The 27758-nt window shown below is 37.9% G+C and overlaps 2 protein-coding genes across 3 annotated transcripts in view; one reads left to right on the plus strand and one right to left on the minus strand.

Moving 5' to 3' along the window:
• Positions 1-27758, minus strand: part of CENPP (centromere protein P) — a 112732-nt gene that overhangs the window by 83376 nt on the left and 1598 nt on the right. For both annotated transcript variants that reach the window (XM_018914958.3, XM_018914957.3), the window contains exons 3-6: positions 27235-27392; positions 26794-26882; positions 23978-24066; positions 19009-19105 (exon numbers count right to left, since the gene is read on the minus strand). In XM_018914958.3, the coding sequence (XP_018770503.1) occupies positions 19009-19105; positions 23978-24066; positions 26794-26882; positions 27235-27392 (433 nt within the window). The remainder of the gene's footprint in view (positions 1-19008; positions 19106-23977; positions 24067-26793; positions 26883-27234; positions 27393-27758) is intronic.
• Positions 4482-16873, plus strand: OGN (osteoglycin). Its single transcript, XM_009090985.4, has 7 exons — positions 4482-4803; positions 5434-5686; positions 10491-10575; positions 12547-12705; positions 13177-13379; positions 13956-14051; positions 14348-16873. The coding sequence occupies exons 2-7, from the start codon at positions 5519-5521 to the stop codon at positions 14516-14518; spliced, it is 882 nt and encodes a 293-aa protein (XP_009089233.1). The 5' UTR covers positions 4482-4803; positions 5434-5518; the 3' UTR covers positions 14519-16873.

Below are 27758 nucleotides of genomic sequence, written 5' to 3' on the forward strand. Positions count from 1 at the left end.
TGTTAACTATAGTTTGATTTCTGTTTAATATTATGCATGATTTTTGCAATGTGTTTTATTCATTTATAACACAGTAACTGATAAGTTTTTCTTTTCCAGAAATGCAAGAAATAAAGGTAATGTCTTCAGCCTTAAAAAATTCTGATTATAAATCAGAAACATATGGAAGGATGTTCATACAATCACTAGGTCATTTTTCAGCTGTCTTCATTTTGCAGCTGGTGGCCCTAACAGTGACCTAAACTGATTTAATTCACTGAGTCTTGGAAGTAGTTGCAACTTTTCATAAAAATCTGGAGGTGTTTATGCATAATTATTTCATTTCAGGTACTTCTTTAGTGATTCTGAATCTTGAAGAATGTTCTACATTTTCTCTCTAGAAAATGAAGACATTTATTTTGCATTTCATACTACCTCTGAACCTTCCTCCATCCCTCAAGGGTGCTGAGTTGGAATTGACTTTGCTTTACACAATGACTCTTCTATAGCACCACCTTCAGTTCCCAAACCAGCAAAGAAACCAGGAGATTGCTCCCTCCCCGCTCTGTGATACTTTTAGTTCCCAGAATAAATGCAATTCCATCATCATTACTGGCATTAAACTGGTTTAAAACTAATTTTTACACCCTCTATCTAACAAAAATCAGAAGGAAATCAAGGAGTCTGAGAAGTTTCATATCATACATTTATGCAGCAGCAAAGAGATAAAAGTAGTTTTAGAACCTAGAATTAATCCCACATAAATATCAAAAGAAAAGGCTTGTGTTTTAAAAAATAAAGCTTGTGTAGAGAACCATTCCAAAAAGTTATTTCTTTTAGGTTACAAAAGGAGAAAATAAAAATAGAGCCATCAAGATCAGTTTTAACATCACTTAAAGCTTTTGCCCTCTTAAACAGTCACTCTCTCACTGCTTGCAGATTATGTACATGTCATCAGGCTGGTGCAATACCTGTCTTCTCCTCCATAAAACCTCTTCTATCATAATTACTCCAGTCCAGAACAGCTGGTCTAGAGGTCAACATTGAGGTGTTTAAATCAAACTCTACACAAGTTATGCCAAGGAACCTCCAACATGTTACCTTCCACATGAAGCAGAAATATCACACACAAAAGAAAATCCAGCATTGTGCCCAGGTCTATAAATACCCAGGAATCTTTAAAAGCTTTCCTAATTCATCCTCATCTCATTCTGTCCTACACAGATGACTGGCCAAGAGAAGAACTGACTTTGAGCATTCTGTGTAAGGGACTCCCAGCACCCACCATAAACACAGACCAGCTGAGCAATAATCCATAGTACTTTTTATCAGTAACACTTATAAGCAGTAAAACTCAGAAATGGCAGAAGTTGCCAATATCATCCTTTAGAGACTGTGATACAAGATAAAAGCCGAGGTCTTTAAGCAGCTGCAAAATGCACTTCCTCTGTCTAAACATAGAACAAACCTGAGTTACTAAAAAGAATCTCAGCTTTGGTTTATTTCATATGGAATATCTTGATAGCAACTTTATGGGACTCTCTCTAGTGCTGCCTCAGCACTCCAGAGTTAAGGCCCTGTGGTTTTTCATCCCCATTTTTATTTTTCCAGTGTTCTGCCTCCCACTGCACAACCACAAGTCCTTACATAGGCAGTGCCAGCCCCTGCCCTCATGTAATTCCTCCAGGCCCCTTGGAGAAGTCATTTCCAACCTGTCTTGCACAGAGCAAAGTCTACCCCTCTCTGTATTGATATATAAACTGAATACTAGATTCTTTCCCAGATGCTGAAGATTTAGTCAGCAACGTGGATAGTTTGGATAGTTACCCTCATTTCTGTATTTCTCTCCTGTGTTTTTCCTACCTCTGCCATCCACACCCATCCAGCTTCTCACTTTTTCTCCTCCTATTCTTTGTTGTCTTACATGACACAACCCTGGGGAGCAAATTTTACACCTATTCTGTATGCAACCCTTTTCATCTAAAGCTGAGTTTTCCTGACAGCAGAATCCAGAGACCAGAACCCAATCCCATTAATCTGGCTTGGGTTCTATCCACTACAAGAAGTCTTGTGGTTCATTTACACCTTCAGCTATACTTTATATCCTTACAAAATGACAGGGAAATTACTACTGTTCAAATTTAAGTCATGATTCCATGTCAACAAAATCAGGAAAAATTACCTTTTAAAATTACTAACAGTCAGTACAGCTGAAAGTATTTTGTGAAGAAATCAGTCAGTGCAAATGAGACATCCTAGGGAAATGAAGAAACACACCATGGACACATTTATCAAGGCCCTCTTCCAAAACTGGAGCTCAATGAGTTAACAACACAGCAGGCTTAGGTTTCCAGAAAAAAAACCACCTTCCAAGTCCATTGATCCTTGTGACCAGAGTCCAAGCAAAAGACACTTATACATCCAATTTCCAAGCACTAACAGTGCCTAGAAAGCACTCCCTGCTTGCCAGGGTGTTTCCTGTGAGCTCTCCTACTGCCAATGCATATGAACCACATAATTCAGCTCACATGATTTGGATTCATTGGTTATTTCTATTCACTCTGAGCAGTAAAAAAGCAGTTGAAGGAAGCAATACTTCCCATTCCTTGTTTGCAGTCACCCATACCACCCACATCCTTGTGCTGATCTGAGCATCTGGTACCTGTTCAGATCAAAACTGATTTTATCTGACATTATTTGCTGATGTATTTTCTTCTTTCATGACAATGCTGACAAACTATGGGACAAGGTTACAGCTTTATTTGGCACTGTGAGCTACTCCTTGATGACATCACACCACTGAACTACTTAACATCTCCCTCTTTGAATGTGTTTGTAAGGAAGTATTCATGAGCTTCTGAGAGGTGCAGAGAGTACACAAATGACAACCTTTTTGTGATAAGCACACAACGAAAATCTTGTGACCCTGATGAACACAGACTTCATTTTTTGTGCAGAAGCTGTTCCTGAAGTTGTCTGAAAATTCAGAGCCTCTTCTCTTGCAGTTGAAAACAAACATATCTTTCCTTGAATGAAGACTTCCTACATTTCCAAGGCTTCATTTAGCTAGTAGTTTTCCCTCATTTTTTAAATTTTCATATGTAAGAAAAAGATGAAGCTATTCCTAAGACATTCTATGTAGCTGTGAAATCTAGGATTTCAGTATTCAGAAAATAAATTATCATAAAACTATAACAAATATATTAAATATTTTATATCTTGCTTTCAGTTTCAATACTTAGTAGGTTTTTTTTTTTTGCCCTTAGAATAGTTATCCTTTGATTACATTTAAGCACTGGGAACATTTGGATGCCCCAGAGACAGAGGAAATCCTTACTTGGATGTTTGGCAGATGGGTGGCAGCTGGAAAGGGTAAGTACAAGGCAGAGCTGTGTCATTACTTCCCAGACAGGCAGGAGGGATACTAAGCTGGTACTGACACTGCAATTTCACCACTTCCAAACTCCTGCTGTCATTGTTCCAGCAGAGTAGAATCCAATGGGATTCAGGGCCCAATTTCCAGTATTACTGAACCTCTCTTCCCTTCACATCTCCATTTAATCATCACAGCATTATCCCAGAGCAAGTTTCAAGTCCAAACTATCCCATTGTTAAATGTGCATATGAACTAAGCTACAAACATTTTTATAAACTCCAAACGAGTTCAGAAACTGATGGTACTGTAAACCCAAAAAGATTTTAGACAGCAACTGGCTGTAGTCACTGTGCAGATTTCCTACAGACATTTGGCTGCTAAACAAGGCAGCATTTAAGAGAAAACTCAACCAAAAGGTCCACAGTTTATCACCAGTATTACTCTAGAGAAAAAAAAAGACAAAGGTATGACAATAAAAGAGAAATGTAAATTTGGATATATTCCCACTAGATTTTATTGCTACATGCTTTTTAAAGACTTGAGAAAGCTACTCAATAAACGTTCGAAGTTGGTCATCTGTCTTCCATTTGTGCTGGCTGCCAAAAATTCATAATGAGGAAAAGGATGGGGGAGGAAGAAATGCATTACAAATCCAGAAAACTGCTGCTCATAGTTCAGATGGAAATTCTATACCTGGACAGTGTTCACTCAGTTATCTGTAAAACTGAAGCAGAACTTTATTAAAAGCAAGTATTTTTTGTAAAACCTATTTTTCAATAAACTATCCAATAAGTTAATTAATGAAGGATTTAGACAGTGATTGTCTAAGAATCTCAACACAAAGACATGAAATTCCAAAGAATGTTTTTCCAGAACTCTTGAGACTGAAAAGTTTCCATTTCATAGATAGGTGAAACTTCTCTAAACATATTCAACTTATAATAGAACATTTTACTATGCACAAAATGTGACTAATACAACAGACGTGTGTTTTGGCTCTACCTCTGTCTCAGAAAGCAGCTGCTTTGTCTCTAGGCTGAAGCATTTCACAAAATGGATAACACATGCCTTATTAGAGACCTCCAGTTTGCACAATTAATATTTCATTTACAGAAAAAGCCTAAGCACATATGAAGAGCAAAGCAGAAAGCTGCCATTTTAACAAGGAACACCAAAAGTAGGATGAGCTACACAGGCTTAGCATTTGCAAATGTTATGCAAAGCACAACCCCCTGCTCCAGGATATTACCTCTCACCCTGGGAGAGAATGCTGGCAAAGCGTTTTTACCCCATGGAAAGCACTTTTCAGACTGTCAAACTTTGAGAGAGTATTCAGTTCAACAATCTGGATGTAATGCATAACTTGAACCTAAAGAACACTGACAAAAGAGTAACTATAGATCAGGACATCTGGTTTTTCAGTGAAGAGCTTGGAATCTGCTGAAAAGGTAGGTGGACTTTTTTCCTAAAAGTAGATTAACTTAGAGCTTAAATAAAAATACAGTAAAGAAGAGAAAAATGCTGTGCAAAGATTTATTTTTTAAAAGATTGCATGCATATTTGTAATGTCTCAGAGATCATGTTTGCAGCCTCTTCCCCTTTCCTGCCTGAAAAGTACACAACCTGTATAATATTCTGAGAGTATTAAGTTATCTTCTCTTGCTTAGTCTCACATGTAAAGTGAAAGACAATGAAAGGCTTTTGTTATAAACCATTTAGGTTTGAAAACTCTTATTTTGATAAAAAAGAAAAATGCATTTGAACCTCACATATTTTAATTAGTTAATCGATATATATGCCAACTACTTAATATTAACAAAATCATCTTGCTTTTAACAAAAATAAACTAGGAAATGCAAACAAACAAATGCAATTAAGAGAATATTTTCCTTATTTGTTATAAAATGTTTATTATTTCCCAGTTTCTTCTAATGTTAAAAGATTTTATAAAGTTAGAGTTTAATTAAAGGATACCAAGAGTTAAAAGTTGTTCCATGTTCCTTATGTGTTAGAAACCACTGCCAACAAGTACTCTAGGCTTTAAATATTGTTTTGACGGATTGCATTTTCATTTCCAGTCCTAAAGAAAGTGTTCTCCAGAGTCCAGGCACGAGCAGATCTTCACCAGCTCACTGAGAGCCACATACATCATTCTGGGCAAGAATGGAGACTTTACAGGCTACATTTTTTTTCTTTGTGTTTGTACCTTTGGTAAACCCAGCACCACCTCTACAGCAAGAATCACTCCAGTTCTATGAGTATGGTACAGATGTTTCCATGGGAAGCCTGACCCAACAAGATTATGAAATGCAGTCCAAGGATATAAGAAAGGTATTTTATTCATATTTTCCTTTTAATATTTTTAACTAAAATAAGCATTATATGAAAAAGGTGTTATGTGCATGCATGTGAGTTTTATGGAAAAGTCGTAAAACAACAGGGAAACATACAATGAGTTCAGACATAGGGAAAGGCACTCAAACTAAAGCCACAAAAAAAAAAAATTACCCTTGCTACAGTCTGAGCAAGCCACAGAAGGCAGGCTTGCACAAATAAGGCTAAAGCATCATTTCAACTCTGCTGTTCTTATGTGCCTGTAATCATAAGAGTTTCAAGAACAGGATACATTAATTAGTAGCTCAACACTTTTAACTGTGTTATATTAACTCAGTGAGTTTTCCTAAGAACAAGGAAGGTGATTTTTTTTCCTTTTACTACCAAAGTAATAATTGGAACCTCCCCATTATGGAACATAATCTGCCAGCATAAACCACAGTTCCTCTTTCGACCTGCCAAACTATCAAGTTTCTTGCCTCAGTTTTTCAGGGGTGGGTGGTTTGGGTTTTTTACAGCTCAACAGTTCAGCAGTCCCGAACTTCTACAGAATGTCCAGTGTTGGAGGAGTCACTTCTATATTAACACTTTGAGGGTCTTAATAAAGAGAATATCCTCTACATCTCAGGGCACTCACCAGCATCTCCCAACAGAATGTTTTTGCTGGATATTCCACGTTCCTGCCTCTGAATTTCAATACAACAGCAGAAGACCCAAAGCCAGGGGAGAATTAAGTGAAGTGCCACAATCTCAGCTGCCAGGGACAGTTACAAAAGCCACACCCCCATTCAATCCTAACCAGTACACACCTAGAGAGAAGGAGATACAGCACTGATCAGGGAGAAAAAACAGCAGCAACTGTCCCAAGAGAAGTTGCCAAGGAAAATACCACAGATCCAAACCAAGTGGCAACAGCCCAGCATGAAAAACTCAAGGAGGTTTTCATTAATATTAACTGTACTTCTTACAATAACTTAGCCTGATAAGCAAGAAAAATAAAACAGCTAAAGATAGTAAGTAAAAAATTGCAGTCCAAATACAGAGAAATCCCTTTTGTATACCTTTTTAATATTTCCCAAATCTACTTAAATTACAGCTCTCCACTGCTGATTAAAACATTCAGCTACATATTTATGGCAAATAAATGTCTAAGGTATTTTTAAATCTGACATCTGCCACGGTGATGAAGTAACATGTTTTCATAAACCCATGAAAAAGGGACTATATAAATGACTCTTAACTAATTGGTGACTATCCACTCACAAGTAAGTCTAAAAAATACTAAACCTGTTAACTTTAACCAGTTAGGCAGAGCATCAGATGACACTGATCATTAAGTTGCTTGCAGAAGATTGCTGCTGCTTCAGTAAAGGAACAAGGAGTATACCTACATGGAAATGGTGCCAACAGATGTGCCACAGACAAATCAAAGTTCTCCTGGCATTGCTATAAGCTGCAGGTCTTCCAAAGGCCAACAGTTCTGCTTAGGATAATTCTAGGAACGTAGTCAGTCATTATTTCCATCAGGTCAGGTCTCTATTGACATGTTTTCATTGCAAAATAATAAATTAGCTCCTTATGTGCAACAACTACATTGACACAAGTGCCAGTGTTCCCAGTTTACATCATGGGGTGCACAAACAGATCTTCTATTCATTTATTGCACTGATTTTACTCCCCGAATACTCCAAGTGTTAACTGGAACTCAAATGCGTGCCAAATGTTTCCTCAAGCATGCCCAGTCAGAAATCTGTCTTGCATACAAATTTAACTCCTTACTGTATGCTTGAACACACCCTTAGAAAAAAGACTTTTAGTAAAAACATCACAAGAAATTTATTACTATGATGATTTGAAACCAGAGTCACACCAGTCTTGAATAAAATTTGAGCAATTTAAAGCACAAAATGTTAATTTCCACAGGAGAACAGAACCACTCATTTAGATGCTGTCTCACATCTCGACTAACTCATTTCGTTGAACATAAACCACCAGACCTTTGTGTTAGAAGATGAATAAATTATTTTGCAGAAATTTGAAGATGGTTGGAGTATTTAGATGTAAAGTGTTAATGTGTCTTTGCAGTAAAGTGGAAGAAGCAGGTGGAATTTAAGTATGTGAGTAGGCCAATATTCCTTCAGTGCATTCCTTACATAGGCAAGTAATGAACTTGTGGTTATAATCCAAACAATCTTCTGCACTGATACTCCAGAGTGAGGAATGTTTATGGCTGATCAGCAAATAATTTTTAATTTTAGGAATTTAATGGTATTCTGCAAATTACCACTTTTAATTTCAATGACATTTCCCACTGGCAAAGATTAGCAGTACCTTGCATTATGCTAAGAAGTCCCACCAAAGACTACTTTGATGGCTCAAGTAGGAGACTGTAGTAGAAATCTTCACCTAGAACAGATAAGCCGTGCCAGCAAATGTTATTACATGTCCCTCAGGAGCCAAAGCAGCTGCAGCCATACAAAGCCCTTGTTCCATGAGCAGTCCATGCACTCAGAAGTCTCTACTGGCACAGATACCTCAAGGTCCACATCTTCATGTGCCTAATCAACCTATCTTTGTGAGCTAACTCCTGCAGAAAGCTTCTGGGAGATTAGCTGTTTGCTGGAGTGTAGCTGGTAAGCTGACACCCCCAGCCTCCCTCCACCCAGCATTCTGGCCAAACTGCTGCCAGAATCCTACTGAGAACCTTAAACTTCCTAACTGAGAACTTAAAACTTCACAAGGACAAACCAAGCTAGCCCAAACCAGAGCCAGAGCCTGGAGAGGCAGACACAGGGAGGAGCCAAGGGACAGATGATTCACAGGCTAAAAAGGGGTCAAAATGACAGAGGCTGGCCAAGATATTTGTTTCTCAGGCTTTATGTCAAGCCTGAGGGGTTTGTTTTGCAGTATAAAAAATTCCCACAGTAAAGTACACGCAAGCAACTAAACACCAAATAAAACACATTATCAGAAGGAGCTTGAATGCTCTTATCTGCACATTGTACTTGTAGGTGAACCACCTGTGTGCCTGAAGGAGGGGAGAGTGAGGAGATTAAGAAAACTAAAAGGGGTTCATTTGTCAGCACTCCCAGTGTGCAAGCAGCTCTTCAACAGAGCGCTCCTGCCAGGGCCTGATCCTTAAGCATGTTTAAAGCAAAACATCTTCCACATCTCACAATGCTCTTTCCTGCATGTGTTTCCAATAGCCACGCACACCAAAAAACATATTGACTTGTTCTGTCCTACAAATATTCCCCATTTTAAAAAAACCAACAAATAAATGATGCAAGCCAAAAACAACTACCACAGCCAACTGAAATCCCCTTAATGTTACTGCATGCAAATTACAGTATAAGCCACTGTATCTAAATACAGTAATATTAGGTAATTCCAGTAATAATAGGTAATTCTCTAAAATTCCTCCACTATCCAGTGAAAACCTGACTGCTCTTCCCTGCATCACAAGAGGCCACAAAACCCCCTGCAGTGTTCTAGGCTGGGGACAGTGTGGCTGGACAGTGCCCAGGCACAAAGGGACCTGGGGGTGCTGGCTGACAGCCAGCTGAACATGAGCCAGCAGTGTGCCCTGGTGGCCAAGAAGGCCAAGGGCATCCTGGCCTTCATTAGGAATGGTGTGGCCAGCAGGAGCAGGGAGGTCATCCTTCCCCTGTACTCAGCACAGGTGGGGTCACACCTTGATTGCTGTGCCCAGTTCTGGCCCCTCAGGTTGGGAAGGACCTTGGGACACTCCAGCACATCCAGAGGAGGCAACAAGGCTGGAGAGGGGCTGGGAACACAAACCCTGTGAGGAACCACTGAGGGAGCTGGGGGTGCTCAGCCTGGAGAAAAGGAGACTCAGGGCTGCCCTCATCACTCTGCAGCTCCTGAAAGGTGGCTGTTGTGAGGTGGGGTGGGGCTCTTTCTCCAGGCAGCACTGACAGAACCAGAGCACACAGCCTCAAGCTGCACCAAAGGAAATTCAGGTTGGATGTTAGGAAAAGATTTTTTTACAGAACAGGTAATAAAGTTCTGGAATGGCCTGCCCAGGGAGGTGGTGGAGTGTGTTTAAAAAAGATTGGATGTGGCCCTCGGTGCCATGGTCTAGTTGAAGTGTTAGGGCTGGACTCCACCTTGAAGGTCTCTTCCAACCTAGTGATTCTGTGTGAAGAGGCCCTTTCTGTGAGCAGCCCACACCTTAAAACAGACTAACATGCAGATCATGGAAACAAATTACTCAATTTCAGCCAATACGTGCAAGGAATGTGTTTATAAACTAAGTTCTCCTGCAATTGAAATGATGCAATGACTATCTCCAGGAAGAATTCTGAATAACTTTAAATGCAAGGACATCTCAGTCATTTTACTGAGATTATTTGGGTAAAACAACAATAAAACACAACTTATACTCCCAAGAATCCTATTGAGTTTTGCATTATATGCAACATCTTGATCTTCAAAACTGTTTTTAAATACCCCCCACTTGGATATTCCTTCCCACCATACAGACTATATTTTCTGTTTCTGCTTTGTGTCTACTGTCCTTTCCTGAAGAACTTGAGTTTTCTAAAGAGCACTGGCAGCACCTTCCCTTCTTGCCTTTCAAACTAAGTAGTTCATGTGTAAAAGTAACAATACATCACCTTAGTCATCCAGCCTATAAAGGTATTTTAAAAAGCAAGTGCCAGAAGTAGGTATATTGTAGGAAGCTCACTTTAAAAGATGTTATTTCAAATCCTTGTAATGCTCTGTGGCTTTTTGTCTGAGGTTTGTGTTTTAAAACATCAATTGCTCTCTCACAAAGGATGGAACAAATGTTTCTCTTGACACTTCCCTAATGCTGCAAAGTGATGACAGCCAACTCGATGTCCCACCAACAAAGGACACAAGTAAGTTAATTTATGAATATTGTGATGTCTAAGATACCCAAAATAATATGTTCTAACATACAAATCTAAAGTGCAAAGGATAACAAAGGCTACTGAATTAATATTTTTGTTTATAAATATCTTTCATACCTCCTGTGGAAAACCTTGTAACTTCTGGTGGAGCAGGCTGAAAAATTTAAAGGATCCTCAGGTAAACTCTGAATACACAAAGCACAGCTTATAAGCATCTCCACGGACTTGCCCAGTCATATTTGCCATTGAGATGCACCCAAGTTAAATAAGTTAGACAAAACAACATAGAAAAACAAAATACATCCCCCAGTAAGTTCCACAGTTTAACCCAAGTGATGATGAAATACTATGTGCTTAAATTATTCCAACAGATTTATTTGAACAATTGGCTATTCTCAAAGTTTACATCTGATGATCAGGGAGGTCAATGTTGAAAATACATCAGGAACATTCTTCACTTGCCAAAGCTTCCTACAGGCTCTGGGTACACTGTCCAGATTTCTCCTAACAAGCCCCAGTGCTCTCTGCACACAAAAAGGACAAAGTTGTTCTGCCAAACAAGGCAGTGAGAAAAAGAGACACTTATTTTGCGTGTCTGTGATATAAACTTCCAAAAATAACTGATGATTCAGCAAGACCAGTTAACTGTCAGTGTCTACCAAAGTGCTAATTCAAGGTTAATTATTGCCAAACAGCACCTGTCAACAAGCCCCCATCAAAAGCTGAGCAAGTCTCCAAGAACATCAGAGCTTCTAGACAGACAAGCATAAAAACTATTGCCTTTTTAACAGTGACAACGTTGTTTGACATTTTCCATTTCCTACACAAACATGAAAACAAGCCACTAAATAAAAAAAAACCCAAACCACCAAATAAGGCAGAACTCTGCAGCCTAAAATGATATTCACAAAGCTAAACCTCAAAATCTTCATTCTGTTCTCTGCAGTGCTGCTGTAACAAAAAGAATTACTGTTACATGGTGGCTTCCCAGTATTGACCTGCTGCTTTTGGAACTCCTCACTGGTTGCAGAAGGTCCTGTTTTGCTGTGTGGTGTCAACTACCCCATGGAATGACCCTGCTGTCTGCACTGCATTCACTCCAGGGTGAAAGCCAACCAAAACTCTCAAACTATAGAAAACACAGCACAAGACACAGCAGTGGTGATGAAACAGGATTCAAAGCCACATTCATTATATGTATTTGAATATTGCTGGCAGAAAAGATTAGAACAAAGCAGAAGTTACTGATACTTTACTACTGTCCATGAGGACAGAGCACAAGCCAGAAAGGTCTCAAATTACATTGCAAAAAGTTTCTCTCTCTACTTAAAACAACAGCTGCGAAAATATCAGTATAAAAGTGATAGAGACTGTGCACAGGGCTCTGAGCAAGCTGGTCTAGTGGAAGGCATCCCTGTCTATGGCAGGGGGTTGGAATGAGATAATCTTTAATGTCCCTTTCAACCTAAACCATATATGATATATAAACATAATTGCTGGAGTTTTTATCAACAAGTTTAGACAAAATAGTAGCCAGGAATAACACAGGATATTGTGTGACCTGCCAGAAATTCTCCAATGCACTTACAGCACCAAATTCACATACTACCAGGTCTTTCTCCTCCTGGGTTTGGTTCCAAATATGATATTTAACATGGTCATAAACTTGCAGTTGTCACATTCACCATACTCTTAGCCATCTAAAGATTTAAACTGAATTCAGGTCAATCAACGGCATTTCACATGCTCGGGTAAGAACGGAGATTACACATAGAGAAATCGCGCACAATAAAAAGAACAAAAAACCCAAACCAGTTGAGAACATAAATCTTCTCAGAACTTGATGCAAATAGAATTTTTTGAACACCTAACAATAGAAAATCTTAAAAGACACTAGAGAAAACTCTGTTTTGAGTAACCAAGCTGAAGTGAGTAACTGTGCTGTGCCCTTGCTGGCAGACCTGCCCACGTGTTTGCTGTGCGTGTGCCTGAGCGGCTCCGTGTACTGTGAGGAGATTGACATCGAGGCCGTGCCCCCCCTGCCCAAGGAAACCGCTTATCTCTACGCTCGCTTCAACAAGATCAAAAGGATTGCAGCCTCAGACTTCGCTGACATTAGTAAGTGACACCCCAATTTCTGTCTGCTTTAGAATACAAAATGAAAAGGCACAATGGACCCTGTAAACATCTTAATACTCCCAAACAATCAGGCAGAGAACAGATTGCTAAAAATAAAATTTTGTTCTGCATCCCACACAGTCTTAAATGAGCAGGCATTATTTTTCCTTCAAATGCTCCAGGGATAGCTCTGCCAGAAATCTCACTCCACAGCATGAGAAATTCTATGAATATCTGAAATCATGTTATCTCTAAGATGAAAAGAAGAACCCAGAGTATTTACCTTTTTAATTTTTTTCAATTTAAGACCAGGAAAAAATCCTGATGTCAATTTTAATAGTATTTGCATTTGTAGATCACAATTTAGATGCTGCAGCCAAGAGTGTAACATTTAGCATATACAGCATATACATTTCATATGCCATGTAATTATAAAGTCAATACTTAGATTTTAATTTCTTTTGTGTAAAGCTACCTTAAGAAGAATTGATTTTAGTGGAAATAGGATAGAAGAAATAGAAGATGGAGCCTTTTCAAAACTTCTGCTGTTGGAAGAACTTTCTCTTGCTGAAAATCGACTTGTAAAACTTCCTGTTCTACCTCCCAAGCTAACAACATTTAATGCAAATCAAAACAGAATCAAGAGCAGAGGAATCAAAGCAAATGCTTTCAAGGTAAGGAAAACCCCAGTAATCTAGGTAATCAAAGTAAGTAAAATTAATAACCAGACTATTCAGTCTGCTACCAAATTATTTTTCTGTATTTTTTGTAATCTAAGAAACAAATTACGATGAAGCAGCTTACCGGTTTTTGCTTTGCTTTTAAGGCACTCTGGAATATCAGTCATTTGTGCACTCTCTCATGTCCTCCATGTAGAAAAGAATTTTCTATTAAATATCTCACCTGCTTGCTTTCTCTCTAACATGTAAAGAAAAAAATATTCAAAAATTGATGGCTCAATTAGAGTTCTGAAGACTACAGAAATACTAATAAACAATATACACATAGTACTTTATAGTGGTCTCAGCTTTTGTAATCAACATGCTGACACTGAAATTTCCCAAACATAGAAGGTCTGTTCTATGAATTTCTTGATATAATAGAATTCAACATTCACACCAAAAGAATGGCTTTTGTTACATCAGCTTACAGGTTTGTGATCAGAAAAAATTACTGATTTCTTGTAACAGGCATGAGTTACTTAACCTCAAGTAATAGCAGCATCAGTAATCTCTCTTTCTGTTTAACAGAAGCTCACAAATTTGGCCTACCTCTACTTAGGACACAACGCACTGGAATCTGTCCCCCTGAACTTACCGGAGAGCCTGCGCATTCTTCACCTTCAGGTATTCCCAAAGGATGTCCTTAACATTCTCTTAGGAAACACCCCTGGAGTTAACACACTCAATCAAACTTATTCTATTTTAAAACAGTTCCCACCAGAGCTTTCCACTGCACCTCTGAATAAAGCCATTTACCATACCAATGTGTATGGCCACACCCATCCAGAAGCTGCTAATTCCCATGCAAGGATTTATTATTGGTTTCTGTACATTAGGGACAGGAAATGGCAAAAAGAACCTCTAATCTTTTATCAACAATGCATGCATGCATTTATTTATGAAAATGTTTTGGTTTGCAGTACAACAACATCACCACCATCACGGATGACACGTTCTGCAAGTCCAACAACACGCGCTACATCCGCACGCGGATGGACGAGATAAGGATGGAGGGCAACCCCATCGTCCTGGCCAAGCACGTCAACGCCTTCTCCTGCCTGAGGATGCTGCCCGTGGGAACGTACTACTAGCCCTGCTCGTGCCAGACCCAGGCATCTAACAAGGATCACTTCTTCCTCTGTTTACAAGTTCATATCCTCTCCCTTACTAATGCTCTTTTCCCTGCATACCCAGGACCTTCTGCTATGTTGCACCGTTCTCCTCTGAAATAACCATTTCAAACCAGTTACTTTAGTAATTATGGTGTCCCTCATGCTTTCAGAATCTTTTCTGTTAATGAAAGTGTAAAAATATATATACATGCACACACATTATCTAAACTTTTAATTTACCACATACTCTTTAGATAAAAATCACACAAAACTGCTTATTCTCATTTTTTACCAGCACTCAGAACAACCACCACACTTTACTTTCAGATAAATGCAAAATTTTCTTGAAACAAACCAAAGAGGAAAAATACTTCTGAATTCTAATCCCACTCTTTTCATCTGGAGTGAAATCTTTTCAGTTGACCTTCAAAAGTGTATTGGATGAAGATGCAGATGAGAGAAAGTTACGTTTAGAAACCAAACTTCTCAAAGCTTAAATTCATTAACATTTCTTTACCACAAAAACTTGATTAGTGGTAAATGAGAATAGCTCCTATTTAGGTTTAGTACACCGAGCAATATAGCAACTGGAACTTTGCAAAGATGTTTTAGATTTCCTTTACTATTCTGCTTTGAAAATAACATGTGTTTTCTTTTTACACAATGTATTTTAAAGTGAAATATATATGTTTTGCTGAGCTGTTCTCACAAGAACTGTTTTTGCAACACCAGCTTCCTATTTTAAAAGAACAGTCTACATACAGCATAACAGACTGAAATGCTTTTGTTATTAACTAATGATGCAGACCAAGCCCTGGTTCCACAGCTTCTCCTGACAGGAAATGTGACAATATAGTTAAAAGCAAAGCTGAATTTGTGTGTTTACCTGTAAATAAGTATGATTTCATCTAGATGTCAGAGCAAAGAAAGAGAATTACCCTTCTGCAACAATACTTCTGATCATTAGGGAAAAATCAAATCAGACTTGGAAGTTACAAAGAAAAGTTGATTCCATCATTAACCTGAAATCAGAGGTAACTTCAACCATTTCACTCAACAACTTGAACCCCTGCAGTGTATTAAAAACACAAATTGACAGGCCTTGACACTCAGCTCATCTAGGTCTGGCCATCACTGATAAAGGGCACAATGTTTTAAATTCCTCAACTGTACAGTTCTGACATCCAGTTTCTCCCTTCCAATACCTACCACAGGTGCAAAGCCTCCAGACAAATGAATGCCAAAGGTGTGCTAGTTATTATTACCACATCCACTTTGTACTAATTTTGAAGCTAGTATAGATTCCTAATTAGTAGAAATAGTTAAGCATCAAATGCATGATGATGTATCACTACATCTAAAGTATTGATTTTACAAAATATTTTGTATTAGTTTTATTTATCTTATTTAGCTAAGCCTTAATTTGTTAGTGCTTGTGCTATGGGGAATTGATGGCACTTAATTCTGAACATATTTTTTGCCCTGAACCCGTTACCCAAGAAAAACAGCAGCCCCCAATATTTTCCATTTTAAGTTATTTAGTGTAACAAGAAGGAAATTCCATTGTCTTAATTAAGAACAAAACCAGGTCCAGCAGAAATACTTGGTTTTCATTTTTCCACATAAATCATAAAACTTTGATGTTCCCAGGTCTTTATCAAAACATAACAAACAACTTCAAAGCATGTAAAAATACATTCCAATGTCAAGCCAAATTTCTATTTGGAAAAAATTAAACCCATCAATTCTCTCCCATCTCTTGTGATAAATGCCCAAGATGGAAAAAACACAGCTGTAAGTGTAATAATGTTACATAAGCAGCAGCCTCTGACCTTATTCTCATCACAAATCACTGCTACTAAAACTCTTTTCGTAAATCACCAAAAATAAATACCAGTAAATATCACCAAAAATGTGTATACACAAATAAATGCATAGTTTTGTAATATATACACACATAAACAGTCTAAGACCTACCTACTACCACACAATTAATTTTACATTAAAATGTTGTATATATTTTTGAAATGTACTAATTATCATCAGTAACACTAATTAATGCTCTTAACACTTTGTGAGCAAACCAAAGTAGACAATTGGTACCTTCTGAATGTCTCATGCAGGCACCAAGTTCTCTGATGTGTTTTACTTTATTTTCCCCATTCACAGCAAGTTAATCAAAACACAAAGTGAGAAAGGCTTCAGAGTAGGGAAGATTTCCACCTCCTATTTCTGTGACCAGTACTAATATCAAGCTGAATGTAAACCATTTTATTTTTTCCTATCATTTCTGTTCTGAATTTCCAATAAAACTTGAATTTTTGTTCTTGTTTATTGGTATCAGCTTCAACAACTTGCTCTTCCAGCCTTGCCAACATGTGTCAGTTGTTCAGCCTCACAGCAGCCTAAGGTTAGAAGGTTATTTGCAGAGGTAAATCCATTTTACAGACATATTTGTTGTGACAATAGCAAGACCTACCATACACAATACTTGGTGAACATGCCACTTGCTCCTTCAAAACCTACTTTGAATTGATCTTGTATTGCCATTAATTTCAAAACATCCAATATTACTTGAAGTACTCATCCACTTCTATGTTATACCTTTCTTCTCAAGTACCAAAACAGGAAAGAAGAAATAAACTACCTTTGGTGTTTTTACGCTACACTCTGAGGAAAGTATCAGAAACTATTTTATTTCTACATAAAAGCCCTGACAATTTTCTTTAAAAAAAACCCCACATTAATAGAAAAGCTAAAAACCCCCAAGACTCCCCCCCAACAGTTTTCTCTTCAAAACAGGGGAGTCTAGAGAACAGGTAGGGGAAAAAAATAAATACAAAGATTACAGACTTTTAATTTAATTTTGTGTAAGTGCGAATATTAACAGGATAGACTCTTGAGATCGTTTTATGCATATATTAACAACATACGTCTAATTGCTTTCCCACAAATTACTAAAACATTAAATTACAAATATACATTCTCCTTTACAATATAGTTGAATTGTCAGATTTGAACCTTTTATTAATTCTCTTACCTGAGAAATTCTTCTGCTTCAAAATTAAATTATTAGCAATGCTAGCAAAAATAAGAAGGTCTAAAATACTCTTCATAAGCACACAGTCAGTCATATTTGGTAAATACTCTCCCAAATTGGTTTGTCTTTCAACTTTGTCTGTGACCATGGAAATAAAACTACCTTTAGAAAGAGCATCTGTAATGACAAACTTGTAATGTCTTCAATGAATTATCTTTACACATCTTCTAGCAATTAGTAGATAATTTCATTGTTTATACTCAACATCTGAACAAACACTTTTAAAAACTGCTTATATAACAACAATTTGAAAATTTCTCCAAAACTCTTTCCTATTTTTTTCCTTGTTATTATATTTAAAATGAGAAATATTTACAACAGTTCACCAAACCACTGTCCCAGAAACCACAGTAACTGCTGATCTAAAGATCAGAAAGCATCAAGGGAAGCTGGAAAAATCAATTGCAGAGCCCTAAAGCTCTTGGTACTCTACCTTGTCTACAGAGGGATTAGAGAAAAACTCTTAGACAAAAGCAGGATTAGGCAATGCCAGTTCATTGCTCAGCTGAGGACTGGATTTTTTTTTTTTAGTTCTATCAGGAAATAGAACTCTTTTTTCTATTCTGGTTGATTGGATAATAGAAATTGATTAATTCAGTACAGAACTCAAAGGCCTAAAGACTGGAAAAATAGGAAATGGTGCAGCTCCCACCTGATACTGCAGCTGAAAAGTAAAGATGGTGTCGAGTTTAATGACAGTAAATTCTTGAGGTATGTAAAACTCAGTCAAGAAACCACAAACAATTAAGCAGCTAAACATCCTTCTCTAACATAAAGCATCATGTAAGATGTTTTGTGTCTGTAAGACTGTAGTATTTTTACTCCAAGGATTAGTTGTTTATCTTAAAACCAGCACAAAGCCAAAACAAACAAGCTGAATACCGGTAATTTAAAACACAGCTCAAATACTATGTTCCAGTTAGGAGGGAGGAACAGTTTATTTCCCACACAAGTAAAACACTCCAGAACTGAAAGTGCTGTCATCCAAACACATGCTGACACATCTTCAAGAGAAACAGATCTAATCCTTCAAAACCAACATTTATATGCCAAAGACTACAAGTGTTATTTTCTTTTAATTTCTTCTTTTTTTAAAATCAAAATAAAATATAATACCAAAGCCAAGTCTTACTCCTTCACAGAAAGGCAATCTTATTTTCCTCCACCCAAGAGGAACACAGCAATTGCTGATCAATTGCCCCTTGAACACAGCACACATTTTTTGCTCATATTCTCTTCACCACCACATAAAAAATTAAGATCCTATATTCTGCTAGAGACAGCCAGTTTCATTTCCAGTGCTCTGTCTTACTAAACTTCTTAAAAAAATCAATATTGTACTAATAAATAAAGGCTTGATAGACACTACCTTGAAATGCAGGAAAGTGTGTTTACGATGCTCATACCACTCAGCATAGGTTGAAAGGCTTCTGAAAAATGTTAGAAGATCTCCATGTTCTTCAGTGCTATAAAACAAAAATATATTGTTTAACCCACTCATAATCAGATGTATCATTTTGATGGCCTAAAATTCACACTTTAAAAAAAATTCATTAGTATTGTTTGAATATAAAGTAGAAATCATCAAAAGAAGAATTACAAAGCTGAAAAAAAGCTGTAGTGTAATGACTGAAAAAGTGGTTGAAGACATTCCTAAACCAGTGTTTCTAGTGTTTGTCTTACATGTGAAATGTGGGAACAAAGCAGGCACCTGCAAAATCTTAGTTTGATTTTATTCTTGTTCAACTTGTTTTCTAAATAAATTCTAAGATGTTGCATAGTAAAACCTGAACCTGCAAAATGGTAAGATTTCCCAAATTGTGTCACTAACCTTCAAATATTCCCAAAATCTTTGTCCGAGCCAACTAAGTGTACATGACACGTTACCTGCCTCTGCCCACGTGACATTCGGCTTTCCAAGAGTAACCTGGCAGCTTCACTAGGAAAGGAGGCCTGATGACACAGGGCATCTAAACCAAAACTTGTCAGAGAGTTAAAGCCTGATGTGATCTTGTCTGCAGAGCAGAGGGGCTCCAGCCCTCTGAACATCTTCCTTACTCTCCTCTGGACCTGCTCTAATAGGTCCATGTTCCTCCTTATGCTGGGGAAAGAGTGAGAGGGAAAGGTAGATATAAATGTTTATTTCTCAAATTTCTAGTATGAATGAGGATGGAGAAAGGAAAAGAGACAATAAAAGGTGACAAACTGTGAGGCAGCAAACCACACATGCAGGGTTGTTGGGGAAAAGAGGAAAAAAGCTCATAAAGGGTGTGCAGTTTTCTAGCAAATGCAGCCAGAATGCAAAGGATGCAGAACTCGACAAAAACCACATGTCAGGATACCTGAAGTAACAATTATTTAAACATAAGGGTAAAGGGCTTCAGGTCTTTGTTGATATGAGCCACAGACTATTAGCCATCATCAAAACACACCTAGCAAGCACTGTTTGGGAAGTACAAATATTTATTTTGGTTACTAATACAGGATTTTACAAGTTTAAAAAACCTGAGGAAGATACCTGACTGATGTTTGAGAATATTTCAAGAAGTTAGAGTATTTAAATTCTAATGTAAATTTGACTTCTAACATCCCTTCTGAGATTAGGTATTCTTTTTGAATTTTCAGAACAGCTGAGAGCAGAGACTTGAGGCATCCACAGAATGGCTGCAACAGTGGATTACCAAATCACTTCAGCCTTCCCAGGGAGAACCGTGCTTTCGATCCTGCTCTGTTTAATATACAGAACAGCAAACCTTACCCAGTTACACAAAGAAACTGGGAAAAATGCATTAGGGTAATTCAGATATTAAAAATGTAAAAGAAAAGCCAAACAAGTTTTATCCCACCCTGGAAAGAACAGCATCATTAAAGGAAGTTACCACAGTAGTCACAGCTGCCAACAAAATCAGGCCAAGATAAAAAAATGCTGGCAGCACTGGGAAGAGTGAGTCCCTGGAAGGACACAGACATTGATTTACAACAGCTCATTAGGCCTGGTCTGGGAGCTGGTTTTAACCACAACTCTGAATTGTACATTCTATAGGAGCTGTGGACCCTTGGTAACAACTGCCCACGTCCATGCCTGAAGAACAGATTCCATACAAACTGCTCTGGGCTTTTTAACCTCCACTCATGGAAAAGGGAACACAAAGCTTTCTTACCAAACTACACACTTGAAATTCTTTTTGAAGAACTTAGCAATTTTTATAAAATCCACATTTAGACTATTTAAAATACTATCACAAACACTGTGACCTTGGTTTAGCATGGTTTAATTCCTTTTTGCCTCAAAATCGTTTTTAGGTGATGCAGCAGATAATTTTCAAGGCTGGATCATCAACAGAAAGAAAAAGCTTTGGGTAGAAGTTCAAAGAACCAGTTTCCAATGTAGAAGTTAGTCAACCAATATATCTGAGATGTACTTTTCTCACATAGCACTGGCTGAATTCAAGATAGAAAACTGAACTCAGTGTTTAGAAAGGGGGAATCTGTTGGCAAGAACAACTATATGTAAATCGATATTGGCAAAGGAGCAAGAGACAGCATAAGAGCACCAGTTCAGTGAACTCTCACAGCACTGAATCTACCCATAAGTACTAATTCCTAATTAGCCCAAATTAGCCTAATTCCTCCTGCTGAAGTCAACCACACCAAATGCTAAAATACCAAGGAAACATGGTATAAAATAACAAGGTAGTAAGAGAGAGGATGGTAAAATTAAAGTATTTTTTTATTTTGAAAGAATTTAGCATTACAAAAATCCACTTGAAGCAGAAAACACCTGTCTCCAGTGCCAACATCCATGTTACAGAGAAGTCATCCAAAACCACTGAAAAGGATATTCAGGCAGAGAGTAACTGTCAGCTTCAAATCATGGGCTCTTCATCCAAACACACTTTCACAAAATATCGACAAAACACAGAAGTATATAGGAAATTTACTTGTTGTGAGAGTACCTAACCCTCCTTTAATGTGTTCCTTTATGTATTTTAAGGGAGAAAATCTATTTTAACTCACTGCAGAATGCAAGACTTCTTGCATTAGCATAGAAAACCAAAGCACAACTCAAAGCTGGGGGAGAATTCCTGCTTCTCTTCCATTGCAAGGCACTTTGCCCATGCAGCATTTAATATAGTGCACATTTTCTAAATCCTGCACTCTGACTTATAGATTCTAACTAGTTAGTAAAATGAGCAATTTTCATACTGCTTAAAATCTCTATTTGCCTAAGTAACCCATGCAAAGGTGAACTCCCCCAACAATTAATGGGGTGCCAAGTCTAAAAAAGAAAAAAGGACTGCCAAGAGTTTCTTAAGATGTTGTGGTTCTCAAAACAAATGAAGTTCAACATAAGTGATAAGTGGTCCAAAGGGAACACATGTGAAATCCAAAAAGACAACTAAATATTGTTATTTCATCTACACACATCTGTTATTGTCACAAAGTAATTAAGAAATTATATAAAAATATACCCACTTTTAAAAAATGTACAATTCTTATATATAAATGTACCATTTACATATTAAGCAGTACCTGTAGACTGCTGAATTTTGTTTCATTTAAAAAGATATTGTTCAAATGTTCTGGCATTCCCCTATTTTCTTCCAAAGCAGGAACTGAATGCCAGGTTTTTAACTCTGCTGTTCTTAAAGACCACTTTCGGACACGTATTATGAAAAAAAAAATGCAGCCAAAAAAAATTAGAAAACTGGGGAGGAAAAAAATCCCAGCCAGGAGACAAAACAGAACTGGACAATGGATTTGGCAAGACTGGGCCAAGGAAGCAAGAGAAGAAAACAAACTGGTAGGGAGGCTGGAAATGAACAAAACAGTAGGAGACCAGATTCAGCTGGTCAGGAATGGAGGGAAAAGAAGGGAAGAGGTAGGGATTTCAGGAGCAGACTAAAAAACAAAGGGAGAAGTCTGAAACTGGACATGAGGGGATTACAACTTGAAAAAAGAAATGAGGAGTAGCCCAATAAGGAAACAAGGAAAACAGAGAAAACAGGCCCTGAAGGGAGATCCCAGACTCAATGGAACAGGGGGTGCCCTCAAACAGGCACTGCCAGCATCAGCCATGGACTCACTGCCTCACACTGCCAGCACACACTGTGGCCTGGGCAAGGCACACAGGAAAAGGGAAATTTGAAGGTCTTATGGGGGAATAAGTTTGAGTTGTTCCCTATCCCTAAAAGTATTTTTCAACCTACTGATCCCACTGGCCAAGTGGTTGCAAGGGTATCCACAGCCACAAGGCCAACAGTGCAAAGGGAGGCTCAGGAGAAAGCACTGCCTGCTTTGCTGACATCTTCTATCATTCATAAAAACTTGTGCTTATTTATGAGTACTGGCACAAGGTGAAAAAGGAGAAGAGACAGGGACAAGAGAGCAGTGCTCCAGCCAGGAAGAAATAAAGTCTGCCACTACTTCAACACATTCCTTTCCAGTGTGACTATTAAGTTCCAATACACTTCTGCTGTCATAAAATACTCATGAATAAAACAGGGCAATTTCCTCTTCTAAATCCCACTTCTTGAGAGCAGTCAACTGTTCTTCCCAGTTGCACCACAAGCTTTAGTAGAATTATATGGAAATCTTGAAGCCTTTAAGTAAAATAGTTTTCAGTAGAGAGTACTGAAGCCTGAGGTAACTCAAGAGACCTCTCTCTTCATCCGTCTGTTGACCCTTCTTCTCCCTCCCCAAGACCAAAAAATAACAGAAAACAAAAGAAAAAAAAGAATTAAATCAATGACTCAGTGATAATGGATTTGTTCTCAGAACAGCTTACTAGCAGAATTCAGTGGAATACTGCAGACACATAATTTGATCATTTACACATCATGTTACCACAGGAAGTTGGCATACTCCAGACAATTTAAAACATCATTCATTCATATATTTAAGTTTTAGTATGTTAATCTTCTTAAGCCATTGCTTAACATTAGTCCATGTTTTTATATTACATTTTTTAAAGATATCAGTGAAATAAATCCTGCTGCCAATAAGAGAAATGGAATTGAGAGCTGAGAATCAGAAACAGGCATACTGGAGAATGGTTCTGGATGTGCACTTGAGGCATTACCCACACTGCAGCTCGCACAGACATCTGAGGAACAATTATATAACGTGAATTTGTAAAGTTCCTTCCAGATCTTAAAAATCACATGCCTGTCATCTTCTCTCCAGGATACAGAAAGGGATGGGAAGTGTTTAGGTTGGGCTAAGGACACATCACATAGAGACACTGCCTACCAGCAATTTACATGAAAACTCAGTACTGCATTTAGCATCCCATATCCCACACAATAACTTGCCTTGAGCAAAAAATTCCATCTTACCGTGACACAAACTTGCTCACATTTGAATCTTCTCTGGATTCCATTACAATGCTGAGATCACTAACAACAGAAGATATTTTCTCATCGTTCTAGATTGGAGAAGTAACAACAAAATATTTTAGAAATTGCTCTGGTGAAGAGAAAAATGTGTCTATTTGCCTATAAGAAAATAAAGATATAATAAAAATATATACAAACATAAAAATATGAAGATATTAATGCTGCTACTACTATAATCCTTCAAACAGCATTTTTAAAATTACAGTTTGTGTATGTGAACAGGTTCTTTCATTTCAAGAGCAGCACTATTATCCACACAAGGCTTTTGGAATAACACCTGAGTGTGTCAGCATAGAAAAAAAAATATATATAAAAGAAGGTTCATTACTTCTTTTCACATCAATCCCACTTCAAGATTCTTCTCATATTCCAACACAACCATGAGCTGCCACATATATCACAATATTAATATATAAGGTTTTATCTGTTAGATTTGTGCTTTTTTTTAATATTAAACCCTATAGTTTAACCCAAAATACTGTCCTTTTTTACAATTGCTGTTACTCAGAAATATGTGTGGGATAATAAAATTATTCTAAATTAATTGATCTGTAAAAGAATGAGAAAAGGTGGTCAGAGTAGAAATAAAGCCACAAAAGAAGTTAATTCTCTTTTCTATGCATTCTTGAGCACACCAAAGTAATGGATTCGATAACAGCCAAAGTTAAAGTCATGGTCTGAAGACCATAGGAAAAGCCTCACTTTAAACTTCTTATACCAAGTCACTACAAGCAAATGGGAATGGCAAGAGAGGACTACACACCCACCTCAGCAGTCCCTGTGCTGCTTGGACAGAAGCCCTGCTGACACTGCCACCACTAAAGATGGGAAAAGCACAGCAAGGCACTACAGAGATTAGTGGATGCACTAAATAATATCAGGAAAAGGCATTTGAGGTTTAGAACACAAGGTTCAGCAGGGGGATGGAGCTGTGGGGAAGCTGCCAGCGGTCACAAGCTAACACGCCACCTTCTGAAGGGACTGGTTTGGCAATGAGGGCATTACTGACATGCCAAAATGCCTTTGTGGGGCCAAATAAAAAGATTTAAAAGGAAATCTCTGGGCAAGAAAGAAACTCTTTTTAAATGATTGCTTTCCCAAAAGGCTTCGACTTGTCTTGGCTGATTTTCAAGCTCATCTCCTCTTCTAATACTGAATATCATGAAGATGAGTTAACTGTATTGTGACTTCACTACTAGAATAAACAGCTACAGTTAACAGCGTGAAAAAATTATTCCTGATCTTCTGGTGCATACCAACAGACTGTTACCTGCTGGGCACTTGCCAAAACCAGCTTTTGCTCCTCAGGACAGGTGAAACTGGCTGTAACTGCACTACCTTGTCCATGCTAATATCAGACAGCTTATTTTGAATATGATGTACTTCCAGCAAACAAGCAAAAAAAAATTAATGCAAAAATCAGCTAAAGATTATACTTTTACAGCTGAAGTGTAGGTTTTTAAGTAGATATACACCTGGTATTCCCTCTCTCATCAGCATTCAAAGTAGCCCAATTGTAGACATTAGGCAGCCAAGTGCTGCCACTCAGTGGTGCAATGGCTTTAAGCACCAATACCATCGGCAGTAAATTTAACACCCAGTAACCCCTGTGAGCCCCACTGACACCAAAAGAGGCCATCATGCTGCAGGAGATGCAGCTGAGAAACATTTTAAGTGCAGTTTTAAACATGCAAATGTAAAGAGGCATCATGAAGACCACAAGTTTTAAGTCACAAATGGACTTCAGAGATTGCTCATTTGGCTGAACTCTTGCAGTTTTAAAGGACAAAATCCACGTGTGGCTACCTGAATATTCAATTCCCAAATTCATAATATGGCTTTTTTAAAGAATAGGAAGGACATCTTTACTGTTGACTCTCAGTCCCATCTCATTAAATAAAAAAAACCCAAACAAACAACTTTAAAGCTGAGCTGAAAAATCATGTTTTTGTGATGATAGAAATACCATTACGAAGTACAAGCGTTAGAAAAATGCTATTGCAAATTGGGGTAGAAACTATTTTCCTTTGCTCAGCATCATGAATTCTGTGCTAAGAATAGAGTCTTATGAAAGAGCTCCCTCCTAGAAAATCTGCAATCATTGGTGTAACTCGTGGCAGTGCTGCAATGACTCCTCACATTAACCAAGCACATACAAATATAACCAAAGGAAAAAAAAAAACTAAGCCCAAATCAACAAAGAGAGCTGCTGAGGCTTGTAGTGTTTAAGCTTCTCCTATTTCTTCCTGAGAGGTAACATTTGGCATCATTCAATTTCCAGAATAAGATATATGACAATAGAATGTGCTGTGTGGGATGAAAGCTGTGCTGGGTCGGGCCCCAGTGGGTACCTGGCAGAGCTGAAGAACACCAAGTGCTCCCAGGGCTTTACCTTAGTGTCAGTCTGCAAGAGCATCCTGCAGGGAGCACCCTTTGGGAAGGAAAAGTGATAAAGACCTGGCAGTACTGGGTTAACAGGTGGACTTGATCTTGAAGGTTTTTCCCCAAGTAAATAATTCTATGGGAACCACTTTGTGGCTCAACACTAAACCTGACCTTCCATCTACCATTAACTACCTTGCTCAGATGCACATGGAATTCCTAGTTGGGTCCAGATGTTTAAGAGCCAAAAGAACACACTGAAACTTAGATTAAACCGTTGAAGGTTTCAGCTGGAAAAGAAAGCAATGACATTTGTCCACTTGAAGTTTTGTTTGGTAGATGTTTTTTTTCCTAAAGCATACATTGACCCTTACCTGCATTTCAAGAAGTTGGAATTCCAGTTGAAAAGACAGGGAGTGACACTTCCCTGATAATCTGTGCTTCTGCACCGTCCTGTTTTGAGCTGTTATAAAATCAAGTTAACAAAATAATCAATTACACTTCTATTCAATAACTACTGCATTTTTTCCCTTAGTCATATTTAAAGTACCAACTGTTACCATTCCTCATGTAAAGAAGTTTAAGATACTAAAACACACCATCAACTAACTCCACGTTCCCCCTATGCAAAGCACAATCGTAGTCTGTCCCTTTCCCATGAAGGAAAGGACAATATTTGCTCAGAAACTATTTTGTCAATCAACCAAATCTTTTTGTAATTCCAGTAATTGTCTTTCTGCTAACAGTGAATTAGAACAGAGGCTTGCAGATTAACTGCAACCAGAATGCTCAGTAAAGGGCACAAAACTGCTTACTTTTTTCCACCGTTTTCTTAGAATGACTTGTGAAATGAAAACCAGTAAATTCCATTAAAAATGAGAGATCTGTTTCTAGACTTTCAAGCTGAGCTTTCAGGTCTGATGGAGATTCATGTCCCTTGGTGTCTCCCTGAGTTTCTCTTTGGAATGATTTTCTAGAATGGAAATAAAAGAAAAAATCAAAAGGATAAAATACCCAGACATAACATGTCAGTACAGCAATATCATTAAATAAAAGTCATTGGTAATGGGATCTGATGGTTTTCAGACCCAAATCAGTTTCAAAGGAGTCAAGTTTCAGTTGGATCACATTGCTAGAAACAGTAAACTATTCTAACTTAGATGAACTCTTTCCATTCAGTGCCAGGTAGACACAGCTTTAATTTCAAGTCTGGAGGCGCAAGTGTCCATTTTGAGATATGTGCAAAAGCATCCAAGAAAAGGGAGCTCAGATGCCTTTCCTCATATAAGGTGACTTATTTTATCCATGGAGTTTACATTTACAAAGTCCTAACACAGAG

This window comes from Serinus canaria, chromosome 12 (assembly GCF_022539315.1).
Source record: "Serinus canaria isolate serCan28SL12 chromosome 12, serCan2020, whole genome shotgun sequence".
Taxonomy (NCBI): domain Eukaryota; kingdom Metazoa; phylum Chordata; class Aves; order Passeriformes; family Fringillidae; genus Serinus; species Serinus canaria.

What these genes read in the sequence shown, in the direction of transcription:
- OGN (XM_009090985.4), top strand. Translation starts at nt 5,519, where the DNA reads ATGGAGACTTTACAGGCTACATTTTTTTTCTTTGTGTTTGTACCTTTG. An exon ending in AGTCCAAGGATATAAGAAAG is followed by an intron (nt 5,687 to 10,490) that starts GTATTTTATTCA and finishes TCTCTCACAAAG; the next exon opens with GATGGAACAAATGTTTCTCT. An exon ending in TCAAAGCAAATGCTTTCAAG is followed by an intron (nt 13,380 to 13,955) that starts GTAAGGAAAACC and finishes TCTGTTTAACAG; the next exon opens with AAGCTCACAAATTTGGCCTA.